The sequence below is a fragment of the Aulonocara sp. 'chitande type north' Nkhata Bay genome, linkage group LG1 (genome assembly GCF_057382095.1).
Source record: "Aulonocara sp. 'chitande type north' Nkhata Bay isolate Kocher_YH1m ecotype deep benthic linkage group LG1, A_spYH_male_GT1.1, whole genome shotgun sequence".
NCBI classification, from domain to species: domain Eukaryota; kingdom Metazoa; phylum Chordata; class Actinopteri; order Cichliformes; family Cichlidae; genus Aulonocara; species Aulonocara sp. 'chitande type north' Nkhata Bay.
Genome location: NC_141344.1, coordinates 27854344 through 27869582, shown reverse-complemented (window position 1 = coordinate 27869582; position 15239 = coordinate 27854344). Strand labels below are relative to the sequence as shown.

Genomic DNA, 15239 nt, shown 5'->3' with positions numbered 1-15239 from the left:
ACATGCACTATACAGCAGGAGATAGTCTTTCCCAGCAACATTACCAGCTATATTCTTAAATTAAACAATTGCTTTAATAGTAACTAGCTGTCAGGATAAAACTGATTTTAATATCAGACATTTGTGTTTTAATATATCTTTTGTTAGGTAGGGTGACCAGATCCCAAAAGCTAACTGTGGGTCAAACTGTATGTTTATGTGGGACAAGGCAGGAAATGCTACTAATGTTTCGGTTACTTTGATTTTAACTAGTGGTTTGTGAAGAACAAATTGCAACATTTTAAGTCCCATTATAAATAAATGCAATAAAAATTCAATTCAAGCTTAAGGTTTGATTTTGTTGAGTACTTTTCTTTCACTCATTTATTCCCTTTCTGTCCCAATAACATTTAAACCTTAATGGTTATTCCAGCTGCTGTTCTCCCTGCTAATCATCTTTGGGTTTGAGTAAACCACTTGCTTCCTTTGAGACTAACACGTGTTGACTCCACTAAATCAGAATGTGGGGCATTGTCTCACTATGTGGGTTGGGGGAACGGAGGATAAAACACTGTGCTGTCCTACATAAAGTGGGACACCTGGGCGCCCTACTGCTGGGTAATGTCTGGAAAAGTTCAGGTCTACACTGCATGTGTGAAAATAGCTTCCTCCTTCGTACTCCTAAAAGCATGAAAGTAAATGTAGGAATAATGCGAGAATGGCATTAATACTAAATGTGCTTCTACAAGGCCTGTTTTTTTCCCCCATTCTTAAGGTTCTTCTTAAGGTTCAGTTTTAATAAAAACCTTTGACCTTTTATAGATTATACAGTTTCCCTTTCTTTGGGCCTTGAGTCTTGGGAGCTTTATTGTGACACTTTTTATGAGCACGGCGCTATATATTCTAGTTTCGTGACTTCAGTATATAATTTATAGGAAAACTTAAGTATGTATGACAAGATAAAGTATTGTTCTTTTTAAAAATCTAATAAAAAAATCAGATGAAAGACTCAAACTGGGTTGTGATCTGCAGATAAATCGAAACTGCAGATTAAAGTAGGCACATACCTGAGAGTGTGAGTCCACTTGTTTGTCCGGCCAGTCAGTGACTCTCTCTCTCTCCCTCCCTCTCTCCCTCTCTCTCTCCCTTTCTCTCTCTCGTTCTCGCTCCCGTTCCCTCTCCCTGTCCCGGTCTCTGTCCCGGCTCTGTTCCCGTTCTCGATCTCTGTCTCGGGATCGCTCGCGGTTTTTCCGCCGGCTGCTGTGGTGAGAGGACGACTTGGAGCTCCTCTGCAGGGACAAGTGATCCTGTCCGTTCCCGGGAACCTGACGTTTCAGAAATAGAAATATGGAAGTGTTATTTTTAATCCAAAACAAATACATAAAAATGATGATCGCACATCTTACTAAAATCCCGGTGAAGCCCTTCATGCACTGCTCTGGCAGAAACAGACATGAGACAAGAAAGTGGCGATGATGATTGTCTTATTAAAAAATGCTTAACTCTCTGCTCTGGTGTCTGAGTGTGTTTAGATAAGCTTTAATATAAACTAGAGATGCAACTAATAATTAATATCATCACTGGGCAGTTTGATAGTTGGTCATTTGTTTGCATAAAAGGTCAAAAAGAAAAATGATACAAACCAGCGACAAACAGCAAATTCTTACTGTTGGTAAAATGTAACTAGTAAATCTTTGGCCTTTTTTCTTTTCGCTTCATACACAATTACTCAGCTTCATGTACCAGTTGGCTACATAAGAACTACTTAAAGTGTACTTCTTTTCCTTATTCCAGTTCTGTATTTTTTGGACTATATAAGGAGTAGTTTTGCACTGTTACTTCAAAGTATTTCATTGTATATTGTACACTCGTGCAGCCCTTCTATTCATCCACTGTCTGAAACAATCTGTTTTAGCTCCTCCTTCTTTAACTCCGCCTCAGTTTAATACAACTTTCATCTGATTGGTCGCCCTTTACAAACAAAAATCCTTTAAAAAAAAAAATGGGTGGGGCTACTGTGCTTACCGCCAGATCTGTCTAGCTGAGTTGACCATACTAAGAAGAACAGATCAAACAATTTTAAAAAAACATTCTATAAGTATTTGTTTAAAGAAGTTTAGCCTAAGCTTTTACCTCATAGGGATTATTTGCACATAGCAGCATCATTATCAGAAAATGTAACCAGGTGCACTACAAGTAAAGAAACAGAAAATAAGGAAAAGCATAATCAGCTTCCTTTAGGAAGTGCTGATAAGTTGAATTATCTGCCATTTTCCCTGTTTCCAGCCTTGCTAAGCTAGCTAGTTAGCCTAATCTAGCTCTCAGAAAGGAGCTAAAGGAGCACATTTTATGAAATAACTATTCATGATTTCAGCATTATTACACAACATAGCAAAGAGACCAGTAATTTCTACAGCAGGAGTGTGTGTTCATGTGCTGAACATGTTCGTGACCCTCTCATGATGAAATGATGCCTTACGCTGGCCTGACAAACAGCACACTGCACGTTGAAATGTCTCACGATGCAATGTGAGTGCAACGTGACTGCATTTGACAAACGTTATAGCAAGACAAAATGGATGTGAAAACAGCGTGCAGCATTAAATATATAAATATATATATGTTTGTGTTTGAAATCCTTTCAGCAAAAAATTTTCTTTAGCCAATCAATCAGTCAACTGAGAGGATTTCAAACTGGGTCATTCCAGTGAGTGCAAAATAAGTCAACATGCAGCCACAGCGTCGGGGTTAGATTACTGGTGAGGCAGGGTAGGGCGCGGCAGGCTGGTGTTGTACCATAGGCGAGGCGACTACAGGTAGGACTTTGACAGCTGAGTTGTGCTTTAAGCTATTTTTAGAGCTAAAGAGGGGGAAAAGGCTTTTCTTGATGCTGGGATTCCTCCCGTCCTCCATGTCGGTCTGTGGAGCAGAAGATGCACAGCCACAACTCTAAACACAAATCTCTGACATCTAAGAGAAGAACAACTGCAGAGGAGGAGGAATATGTGATAAACAGGAAGCAAAAAAGAGATGGTGAAACTTCAGAGCAACTTTTGCTTTAAGATATACTCGACAATTTTAAGAGCTTTCAAATAAAATCGAATTTCCCTTTAATCTTACTAGATGTCAGTGTTAAGCTCATATGAAACATTTTTGCAAGAAAATATTGACACTGCAGATCCTGCCTTACAATCAGTACGTGCTAAACTCAAAAGGCGCACAGCACATGGAACCAAAATACAAATAGTTGATTTGAAAAACCAGGTGACAAGAATAATCTTATTAATAAAAAGTCATTAATAATCTTACTATTTGTGACTTCTTCTTTTTCTTTTTAATGGCTCTGAAGAAGCCTTGCTTTTCCTTCTCTTTGGCGGGCTCTGGAGGATTCATGACCATTGCTTCTGCAGTAGTCCTGCATGGCAAATGTGGAAACGTTTCATTTAACTTGGATTATAACGTGCATGGGAGCAAACAAAATACATAATACAGTAATACATAAAAACCATACACTATGAAATAACACATGCAGCACAGTAAAGGAGTCTAACTTAATAATCCTCATGATTTACAATTTCAAACCAGCTGCATGTGAAAATGGAAACACTTAATCAAACTATTCATGCTTTGAAACAGAAAATCTAAAAAAATATGTTGTAATAAAAAATCTGAATAAAAAAGTCATTACGTAAAAAACAATATACTCTTTCTGAGGAACTCAGGCTTCTTCTGCAGCCACTGCCACCACATACAGTCCACTTGAAGAATAAACAAAGCAAAACACAGTTTTGTGATTTTGGTCCATGTTGACATGATAGCATCACAGGTTCATTGGTTGCACATCCATTATAAGAATCTATGGTTCCACTACATCCCAAACATGCTCTATTGGACTGAGATCTGGTGACTGTGGAGGCCATTTAAGTACAATGAACTCAGTGTCATATTTAAGAAACCAGTTTGTGATTTTTTGAGCTTTGTGACACGGCACATTACCCTGCTGGAAGTAGCCATCAGAAGATGAGTACACTGTGGTCATAAAGGGATGGAAATGGTCTACTCAGATAGGCTGTGGCATTTGAACAATGCTTAGTTCAGGGTAATAAGGGTCCCAAGAAAATATCTCTATACTAGTATCTGGTATATCTCTACACCAGTATGAGCAGCCATAACCATTGACAGGCAGGATAGAGCCACGCTTTCATCTTTTTATGCCAAAGTTTGACCCTAAAATTCAAAGGTTGCAGCAGAAACTAAGACTCATCAAACCAGGCAGCGTTTTCCACTCTTCAACTGTAAGGCTATGAAAACATCAGTTTCCTGTTCTTAGCTGGGAGGAGTGGCACCCAGTGTGGTCTTCTGCTTCTGTAGTCCATCTGCTTCAAGGTTCAGAAATGCTCTTCTGCATGCCTTGGTTGTAAAGCGTGTTTTTTTTGATTTACTGTTGCTTTCCAGTAACCTTGAAGCTGTTTGACCTCTTACACAAATAAGGCTCTTTCACCCAGAGGCTGCTGCTCACTGGATATTTTCTCTTTTTTGGATCTATGTAAACCCTTGAGATGATCAGCAGTTTCTGAAATGCTCAAAAAACAACCATACAGCATTCAACGTTACTTAAATCATCTTTTTTCCTCACTTTGATGCTCAGTTTGAACTTAAGCAGATCATATCTACATGCCTAAATTCACTAAGGTGCTATGTGATTGGCTGATTTTATTATCTATGGAATAACCCATCATATATATATATATAAAGAGTTTATATGTATTCAGTGCAGCAGCACAGAGTCTGAACAATAGATCTTAATTGGTGTTAATGACACAGCGAGAAAAAAAAAAGTCAGACACTTTAACAGCAGGGATGATGTTCAGATCGGGGAAGGAAACTATAAAGAAGAAAAAAACAAAACAAAACGTCTTCATCCATAAATGTCCTGCACGTCTGACACACTCTGTACTGGACGAGCACAATTCTAACAGCAGGCTTAACAATTTAAAAGTTGTTCATGTTTCTTTAATCCACTGTTGTTCCTACATTTACTGCACTGCTGCCTCAACATGCCACATAAAGACTACAAATGAACTCTCACCAGTCAAAAGCTGTCTGGCGTTTGGAGTGGTTGGCCATGGCGACAGGGTCTCCGGGTACAATGGGTACGACTGGCCCTCGACCCTGGCCGACGCCGTCGTGGAAAGAGGAGTTATCTGGCCTGGGAGAAGGGACTGAGGAGAAACAACGAGAGGTGGAAATGACTGTTTTTGATCATTTAAATATGATGAATGTGTGATCTTTGATCTTCTTTGTGTCAAAGGAATAATAAACAAAAGAAAGAGGAACCATACAGGTTTTACTGTTATTTCTTGCTCCTTACCTCGATAAAAGCTCCCTACTCTCCGAGGCATGGACTCAGTGAAGATCATCCGGTTCTCCTTGGAGGAAGCTCCGTCCTCAACGTGAGGGTCGTGGTACATGCCAACCTAAAGAGTGCACACATCGTGCAGACCCACGAACACACACAGGGAAACAGGAACATACAATTTTTTTCTCAGCCTTTATCGTTTTAAGCGACATTCCTGTTTAATCTCACTTCATCCCTTATCATTAGCTATCGCAGTCTTTTCTGGCTTACAACACAAACATTCAGGACATCTTAGCGCTTTTCAGTGAGGCTACATTTATACCAGCGACAACGTGCAGTGAAGCTGTTGGCTTAAGTAGGAACACAAAAAGAAAAGCAGTCAGAAGAGCTACTCTCTGTGTTTGCTGAACTGGCTGGAGACAGGGAGGAGTCGGGGGGTCGGACCTCGTTTTTAGAGCGCTGTGTAAGAAAAGCAGCAGTGTTGTCCCGCGTAGAGTCTTTGATGGGGGCACAAGGGTGGCTCATGTCTTTAGGGGACTGCTCACTCTGTTGAGAAGACGGACAGCTGCAGGTCAAAGCAGACTGGAGAAGCAGCATGAAGCAGTGGCAATGATAATGCGAGACAGTGACACTTCCTACACACACACGCACATCAAATCATGAAACACCCATACTCACAAACACACACAGACAGTCAGTGCACATAACAAAGGAACATTTCACCCTTTGTTCCGCTTCCATTGTTTAATATCTTCCGCGGATGAGCTTTCATACATTTCAGGAACTGTAATTTTGTCTCTGTGTGATTTTTCACCAACCTGCCTCATCCTCCATCATCTTTCTGTAACTTAGAACAATTCCAAGAAAACAGCCCCAGTTATTATTGCCTTCAGACGGGCTTTTAAACTGCAGACGCAGAGCTTTAGTGATCGTGTTTGGGAAACAGAAAAAGGTTTTCAAGCACTTACTGAAAAGTTAAAACATTGACGCTGCACCCACCTCCCATTATCTCACGAGAAATTCAGTTAAAATGTCTTTTACGAATGAGCAACACCTCACCTGCCTTTTCTGTTGACCTTAGTGCTTTCCAATCACCGTCAACATCCCTTTTAAAACGTTTTTGACACATCGTCTGTGAAGGTTCTCAGTCATCCAGGTCATCGTAGTCAAAGGAGCTTGCAAAGAAAAGCGTCTGGACTTCTTTAAGTTGCTTGAAGACGTCTTCAAGCAACTTAAAGAAGTCCAGACGCTTTTCTTTGCAAGCTCCTTTGACTTTTTGACACATCATTTATGCGTTATTGTGCCACTATTGCTGTGGAGGTTGAAATTTTGTGTGTTTTGAGCAATTTTACTTGTGTTTATGACTTATTTCTATTGTGCATGAGTAAGCGGCAGCCTGTTTGGAAACACCAAAAACAGTTCCTCGAATGGCCACTTGGATCGGACTTCTGAACTAATTCATGTCATTGAAATGCACCATTTGACCTTGTTTGTGGTTTGCTGTTTAATTAATTGTACTAGCATGAGGACAAATGGGTTTAAAAGTGGGGCAAACAACAATTTTAGTTCTTTTTAATTTTGGAGGACTCTGGACTGGGTCGTTAAAATGTGGAGAGATCCTGGTCAGATAATTCTGGCAAAAAGAATGGCAATGTGTTTAGAAATCCTTATGAGCGATGACTGGTGTTGGTTTTTCAGATTGGTGGGGAAGTGTGTGGGGAACTACAAAAACTGCTGTCATCATTCAACATAATGCACCCTAATTTAAGCTTTTCATTGTGTGTCTGTTGCTATTTTAGACTCAATCCCGCCACGTTCGAGGCACTTTCTGCCACTAACCCTCGTCATGTCGTCCGTGCAGTCCTCCCTCGAAGAACTCACTGAGTGTCCAGCGAGGGTGGTCCTGTGCTGCAGCTGTGGGGAGAGGAGCTGCAGGCTACTGGCTCGTGTTGGTATCGCCTGCCCCGGCGGAGGCAAGCCCGCCATCGCCGTCTCCACTCCGTGTGGTCGGTGGCGTTCCCTTCTCACGTACATGGAGTGGCGCTGTGGCCGCTGCTGAGAGGAGAAAGGCGAGGTATAGCCGAGGCCGTAATGATAAGACTCGTGAGGGGAAGGCAGAGTGTGAGTGGAGGGCATCCCAGGTCCTCCTGGGTCCAAGAGCTCCGGCGCACCAGCGTCCTCTGGAGACGGGAAAAGAAGTCAAAGTTAGCAGAGCGATAAGAAGTGAACAGTTACAAGTGTTCTACTATTTAACTGTCCAAACTAATTTAAGTGATCAGGCCGATCTTTTTTATTTTCTTGTTTGTTCTTCTTGCTGGAATCCACTGCGATGATGTGTTTTGTTTTTTGTTTTTTTATAAAGCTTTTAAAGTGTAAAATGAATAGACTTGAATGAAACCTACCTGGCACTAAAGATTTATGTCTGGATTTGTGCCTGGATGAAGAGTCCAGCGTGCTGCTCTCCATGCGGGCATTGCCGCTGCTACGAGAGGCGGGGCTGTGTCCAGATCGATCACTGTGTCGAGTAGAGGGGCTGCCAGGAGGCCCAGAAGGACCTGAAGGGGTGTTGAGGTCTAAACAGCTGGCAGGGAAGAAGCGGGCACTGGGTCCCACCCCAGCTGTCGTGTTAGAGTTTGGGTCATCCGGGTGGAGTCGACCGTCGCTGAGATTCCCCACAGATTTGGCATCGCTCAGTCCGCTGTGGCTCTTGGACAGACTGAGATAAGACGCTGAGCTCTTAGAGGATGAGGACATGGATCCGTGGGCAGAGTCGGCCATACTGTGGGCGTGTCGACTGTGTTGTTTTTCTGCCCCAGACTGTAGGGTGTTAGTTTTGTTTTCCAGGAAAGTGTGCCGACTGACCTGCTGCTGCTGCTGCTGCTGCTGCTGTTGCTGCTGAGAGCGAGAGGAGCTGGGTTTGCCGTGGCCATACTTTACCCCATGTCCCTGGTCCGGCAACTTCGGGGAGGGTCCCAAGTTGAAATCAAACTCTGTTTTGCTTTTGGATTCTTTGGGGCTGAGCAGGTGTGGCAGGTTGTTGTTAACCAGATCTTTGCTGGAGGAGATAGAACGATTAAGAGTCTGGGACATGTACTGGCCCTTGGGGTGCAGAGTCGGACTTAAACTGGATGGTGCCGGTTTGTTGCCGTTGAGGAAACTCTCATTCCCGAGGTGATGGAGGTCTCCGTGGCGAGGGAGGCTGGAACATTCTTTGCTATTGGAACGACGGCTTGAACTCTTAGTGTGACTCCTGTAGGAGCAGAGGGAGGGCCGTTTAGCATGGTGTTCTAATATTTACTGCTGTAAACCAAAAACACCATCTGGATATGACAGTCTATGTTTTTAAATTGAAAATAATCTCTTATACAAATATTACAACCGTTTATTAAAGTGCTTGTGGAAGCATTTCCTATATGACATTACAAAAAGTTAAAATAGCTATAGTATTTTACTTTAAAAATATATTAAATTTTTTTTTTTTAATAACCCCACCACCCAAAAAAAACACTGATCTGTCCGGTTTCTAAGACCTTGATTCGTGGCTTATTAGTTTGATGCAGTTTTACAAGCCTTGATGATCCATCATCGAGAGCTGTATCTTGGTCAGAGAACTAAAAGTGTAACTTTCAAGCACCAGAGAAAGCATCTTATTAAATCAATCTATATGATTTTCCTGTCAGCATGGTGTCAGAACCAAAGTAGTTTACGTAAAGTGTAACTATTCTTGCAAACTCTGATTCTGTTTTTTACCCTTTCTTTCATTAAAATGTTACGAGCTTATCAAGCCTTAGATGAGCATTTTAATCTAAAATATACAATTTGAGACCAACAGTTTGTTTAATATTTTTCAGTTCCACATCTACAAGTGAGTCAAAATAATGATAATAACTTATTTTTGATGTATCTTTTTGAGTCCCAAATGAAAAAAAGAAAAAAAAAGAAGCAGAAGAGAACAACGAGGAAAGAATCTGAGCAGACGCGTTGAAAGAAAATATTCTGTTATCTCACAAAAGCATTGTTTATATAGTTATAAAATACAGTCATGTGAAAATGAAAGCCAGTGAAGTGTTTTATATCAGGACAGGTTTTCATTTACTTATTTAATTTAACTTTTATGAACACAGGTTGAGACTCAATGTCTCATTTACGAGAGAGACGCGTTTTCGACAAACATATTAAATTACAGCAAAAAATAGCTAAAATTAGATAAATACAACCCAGATGAACTAGAACATGTGGCCTATGACACTGTGTCATTATCTGTTTAAGAAAAACTAAATCAAAATGCAGATACAGTGTTCAAAAAGCCAAATACACTCGAACTGCTTCCATAGGAATTCGTAGGGTAAGTAGCAGCCGGGGTCTAATGAAATGCACTTGATTAACTGAACATCAGAAGGTGCGAGCATTTAAGCGTATGCGTTATTTTAGAGTAACAACAGTTTCTGGCCATCAGTATTGGAAAGTTTATAGGCCATTTCCAAACTAATTGAATTTCATCACTACACAGTGGGAAAGATTACTCACAAGTGTAAAACATTTCAGATGGCTGCCAAGAGTGGACATCCCAGCAAACTCACTCTAAGGTCAGACTGTGCAGTTCTCAGAGAATTTCAAGAAAACCCAAGAGCTGCATCTTAGACTCTACAGCCCTCTGTGAGCAGGTTAAAGTTCACGACACTACAATTAGACAGACTGAATAGTTGCCTGAACAGGAAATGGTGCCAAGATCGAGGTTCCTGTCTCAAAAAATAACACGGCAGCACAGCTTTGCTTTGAAAAGTCGCATCTAAACAAAGACCTCTGAAGCAATGTCCTTTGGACAGAGAAGAACGAAGTGGAGATGTTTAGTTGTTACGCACAACGCCACATTTGACGAAAACCAAACACACTTTATGCTAACTGTCAAGCACGGTGGTGTAGTGGTGATGATTTGAGCTTGTTGAGCTTGTTTTACAGTCTTAACAACCATGAACTCCTCTGTATACTAAAGTAATCAGGAGTCAAACCTGAGGTCTGATAGCTAAAGCCCGATGCAAACCTGGTCAACCAACATGACAACGACCACAAGCACAGCAGCAAATCTTCAGCAGAATGGCTGAAAAGAGAATGCAGGAACTAAAGAGAGTTGTGCATAAATTAATACTGCATTTGCTGTCAGTGGTTCTGATCAAATTCTTATTTTTGGCCTTTATTGACAGATACAGTGAAGAAATGACAGGAAAGCAGAGGGAGAGAGAGAGAGGAGGAAAACATGCAGCAAAGTGCTACAGGTCAGACTCGAACCCAGGCTGGTCACTCTCATCCATATGGCATGTGGTTGCCTGCTCAACTCAGTGAGCTAAACTGGCTTTGCAGCTTTCAACTTGGGCTGGGATATTAAAATGAAAAAAACAAACAAAAACAAACACTAAAATGGCATTGGTTTTAAAAAAATAAAGAAACACTAAATCTTGATGTAATCAGATACAAACAGTATCTGACATTAGATGTGATGAAAAGTCCGTCACTATAACACAGCATTAGTTCCAGTGTTAACACAGAGACATCCAATCTGGGCTTTGTAAGACGACCGCATGTAGACACTCTGGCAGAAGCCTGAAATAAAGGATTGCTTTCTAACCTTGTAGGAACCGTGTTCTCTCCATGATGGTGTGTTTTTCTCTTGGAGGAGCGTGGCGGGTTGGGAGAAGCAGGCGGAGGCCTCTCTCTCTCTGCCTGCCTCAGAGGCTGGAAGGCTGGATGGTTCAAACTCTGCTCTGTTAGGTAACGCTCAGTAGGGTTGAGCAGCAACAGATTCTGATTGGAAAAAGGCATGCACGTAAAGGGAATGATGCATTTTAGTGACCCCTGTCTCAGGTTTCATATATGATATAGCAGTCTAATCAATAATTCTTATTCTTGTGTGAGAGTTGGAATGTTTCTTGGCATTTTACCTTCATCAAATCCAACATCAAACCACTCAAGATGCCTTGGTAACGTCTCTCCAAAGTCTGAGGATGAGTAACTGATGGAAACTGGCAGAAGCACAAAGACACAAACACTGGATCAAATTCATAACCAACGCAAACTTTCTGTGCATTAAAGACTACTATTGTGATTTCCAATGCACAGTTTATGTAGCTGCCAGTAAAAAAAATAAATAAAAGGAGCTCTCACTTCAAATCACACAGAAATCTATCAGCGGATCACGCTGAACAAACTACAAAGCGTGCGCATGCACACAAGCACACACACAAGTCCTGATCGTCCCTCTGGGGCATTTTCTCTTGCTGCTAAACTGAACACCAACCACCTATCTCATGAGTCATAGCAATCCACTCAGTCATGGTGCTGGGAACACTGCCACAAAAGAGAGAGAGATTTGACACAAAGCTGAGATAGAAGGAAAGGAGGTAAAAAAAAAAACAGAAGAGGAGGGCGAGGAGAAAGGAGATGAAAAAGTAGAGAAGAATTCAAGCACAGTTAATATTTTGTACCCTGATTCCATGAAATCGAGGGTTGTTGTAGAAGAGTTTCATCTGTTCTGCAGGAAGTGGCCCCAAAACCTTCTGAATGGTAAAAAGCTGGAGACAAAAAAAGAGAGAAATATCATTAAAAACACCCTTTTATTTTTCTTTTAATATTTACGCAAGTTTGTAAAAGATATATGCAGATCTCAAGCATCAAAGTTCATTCTTGATTCTGTAAACAGCAGTTAATCCCACTTCAAATAATCTCACTTCAAGATGTATTTGTGGACAAGGAGTTTCCAAAGCTTCAAAAAAAAAAAAGAAAAAGTGCAGAGCATCTACAGCACATTTCTGTGACAGCCGGGCAAACTGATGAAAATCATGTAACACGATCGAAGGTGGCAGAACAACTAGGGAACAGATGATGAGCTCATTTTGTTCTCCATTATAGTTTTTTATTGTTACACATTTCCAACAGCGATGTTTTATTACCTAACAAATCTGACGATGTGCACATTTAAGACAAGGAGGAACGTTTTCGTTCACTGGAGGGGTGAACTTCTGCTAAACCAATCACACTCTTCGTCAACCTGATTCAGCACAATCTTCAGCAGCTGCTTTCTGCCGAGTAAAATAATGTTCACGTGAGTGGTGAAAGCGAAACATTAAAGATGTGAATTGTAAAATCAAACCGACAGGAGAAACACTCTGTAAAGCCATATATCATGGATTTATATTTTACAGTATCATACATTTAAATGACACACTGCTCAACTGCAATACAGCTGACAGGTGATTTGAATCATTTTGATCATCTTGACGCATATGATGATCTGCTGGGACACTCTGGGCCCTGATTAAACTTTGGGCCCCCGGGGCCCCGTGTTCCCAGACTATAATGGTGCTGGTGATTCTTCTTCCTGCCCCTTGCTCTCCTACCTGCCTATCTGCAAACAAGTTGTGCATCTTAGTTTCTCTTCAGTCCTGGGTAAAAACTCAATTTAACAGCAATTTTTAAAAAAGCATGTTGACACCCTGATATAAAAAAAATGCTTTTTCTTAAAAACTGTGTGTGGTAAATATTTAGTGGTATAATAATATACTCATTTGTCTAATAAGCACAGTTTCCCAGTTCAATCCTGGGAGGAGACAAATCCCTTTATGGTTGTGTCAGGTTACGGTGAATAAAGGAGCTGGATAAAATACCGTCCACTTTATAAATGATAGCTGTTTTGCTAACATAGGCAACAGCTGCAGCTGATAGCGTTCTGCTAAGCCTCACCTTTGATAATTCAACTCACCGAACTTGACCTGTTGGCCATGTTTGTGGTGTTGGTGCCTTTCGGAGCAATGGAACTATTGCATAAATTATAAAACACACTGGCTGGAACAACCTGTTCAAGAAGTCCGTGTTTCATTTTTGGTGATTGAAATTTATCATTAAGACATGGTCATCTGTTGTGTTATATGTGTCTCAATTTCACACAGTATAACACTTCATATATATATATATATATATATATATATATATATATATATATATATATATATATATATATATATATATATATATATATATGTGTTTACAATTCTTTCTGGGTGTTATTGCTTAGAATTATTGTGTACAATTTATTTAGATCTTCATCAGAGGTTAGAAAAACTCAAAACCACAGTGTCATAAATGATACACCTGTTGTTGGATGGTTAAACACAGCATGCTGTCCAATCAACGAAAGTGCTTTAAATGAGAGCACCAGCCCAGGTGCACTGACCTGAAAGTGATGCACATTGTTTCCATAAATTTCCTACTAAACTTGTTGGAACGGCACATAATCCATAAAGTGTTTGAGGGCAGGCCTGAGACAGATTATTTGTGTTAATACATTTTCTTTCTTCGATATATCGATGGGTTGTGTGCGAGCTAACAGAGAGACAGTTTCTTCTGGTGCACAGATCTCAGATCTCAGAGCTCTGTTGGACAAACTTGTGATTTGGGGATGAATAAAATTTAATTTGACTTGCTATTAAATTTCCAAAATTAGCACTCATCACCATCTCTGAGATCTCCCCCCGCTCGCTCTGTTGTCTCCCAGTTGCTTTATTTCCGACAACACAATTGAAATTTCTCTTGCCCAGGTGTGAAGTCCAAAAAAGCCCCTGTAACTGTGATTTTTACACGAGGACTCTCAGTAATTCTTCTTTTGTTTTATTATATCAGAGAAGAAACCAAAGTGGGCGTTCTGTCAGGTGCATAAGCGTCAAATATTATGAATGCCTGTTCCCTTTATAACAATCTGAAATAAATAGATAAAACCTGTCAGCCCACCTTAAACATCACACAGTAGGACTTTGAAATGTGAGGTTTTGATTTATTTACATCAAAAGCTATTTCTGTTTTTCAGTCAGCCTGTTTAATTAGCTATACGCTTCACCCTTGTTTCGGCTCACCAACCTGATCAATCTCGCTTTCCCCTGGAAACAAGGGCTGTCCATCACTCAGCTCCCCGAGGATACACCCCACCGACCACATGTCCACCGCCTTTCCATAAGGAGCCCTGAGACGGAGAAAAACAGACAAATATGTAATCATCAAATACAGCAAAAAGACCTCGTTAATTAGACGGTAGGGTGATAATAATGAGAGAGGAAATGAAAATGGCGAGGAAAAAGGGTAAAAACCAAGTCCCCGAATGAAGAGGAGACGATTATGAGAGGGGTGACAGCGAGGCGGGGGTGATAGAATTCACGGAGGTGGTGCAATTAAAATAAAACGATCGATGTTGTGTTTCTGATGGAGAAGCTCATAAAGAAGATGGTCATTTCTGAGGGAACAGAGCTGAGAAGTCTGGTGAGAAATGGTGAGAGATCTGGCAGCAGAGAAGCAGAGGAGAGGTGGTGTTGGAGGGAGAGAGTATTTGAGTGGGCGGCATTCAAACGCTGTCTCAATAAATGTTCCAGGGCATTTACTAAATCAGGCTACAGAACCGAGGCTAGATGACGTTCAGCTGTCTCCAAGCTAGAATGGACATTAAATGCAGCAAAAGCACCAAAACAACATCGGCAAGAGAAGTCCACGAGGAAAGTGAAATTTGATCTGTGGGTATGGTGTGTGCATGGTGGCTCATGTCATAATGCAGCAGATGAATCACTGACTGTTTTTCCAGCCATCTGAATTAAAGAAATGAAATGAAATGAAAATTTTTACAGTGAAATTACATTAAAAAAAGGTTTGTTAGCTTAATTTCGTGCTCAAAAACACACAGAGATGCAGTTAGAGCTCACTAAGTGGGTGACAGTTATCATACAGGCAATAATCAGTCAACTTTTGTGTTTTGTCAACTTTTATTCAGCATAATGCAGTAATGTTTATTATATTTGCCCAGATGTAATAAAACCCAAATAAACACAATCCAGTTAGACTTACTGGGGATTTGGGAGTGTTTGTGTCA

General features: G+C 40.7%; 1 protein-coding gene across 6 annotated transcripts in view; it reads right to left on the bottom strand.

Moving 5' to 3' along the window:
* Window positions 1-15239, bottom strand: part of cdkl5 (cyclin dependent kinase like 5) — a 42806-nt gene that overhangs the window by 4400 nt on the left and 23167 nt on the right. For 3 of the 6 annotated variants that reach the window (XM_086291124.1, XM_086291114.1, XM_086291134.1), the window contains exons 9-20: window positions 14243-14345; window positions 11818-11904; window positions 11275-11355; window positions 10962-11137; window positions 7741-8588; window positions 7178-7518; window positions 5783-5884; window positions 5351-5456; window positions 5069-5201; window positions 3289-3394; window positions 2737-2898; window positions 1047-1304 (exon numbers count right to left, since the gene is read on the bottom strand). In XM_086291124.1, the coding sequence (XP_086147250.1) occupies window positions 1047-1304; window positions 2737-2898; window positions 3289-3394; window positions 5069-5201; window positions 5351-5456; window positions 5783-5884; window positions 7178-7518; window positions 7741-8588; window positions 10962-11137; window positions 11275-11355; window positions 11818-11904; window positions 14243-14345 (2503 nt within the window). The remainder of the gene's footprint in view (window positions 1-1046; window positions 1305-2736; window positions 2899-3288; window positions 3395-5068; window positions 5202-5350; window positions 5457-5782; window positions 5885-7177; window positions 7519-7740; window positions 8589-10961; window positions 11138-11274; window positions 11356-11817; window positions 11905-14242; window positions 14346-15239) is intronic. The other 3 variants (XM_086291138.1, XM_086291155.1, XM_086291146.1) reach the window with 3 other exon arrangements.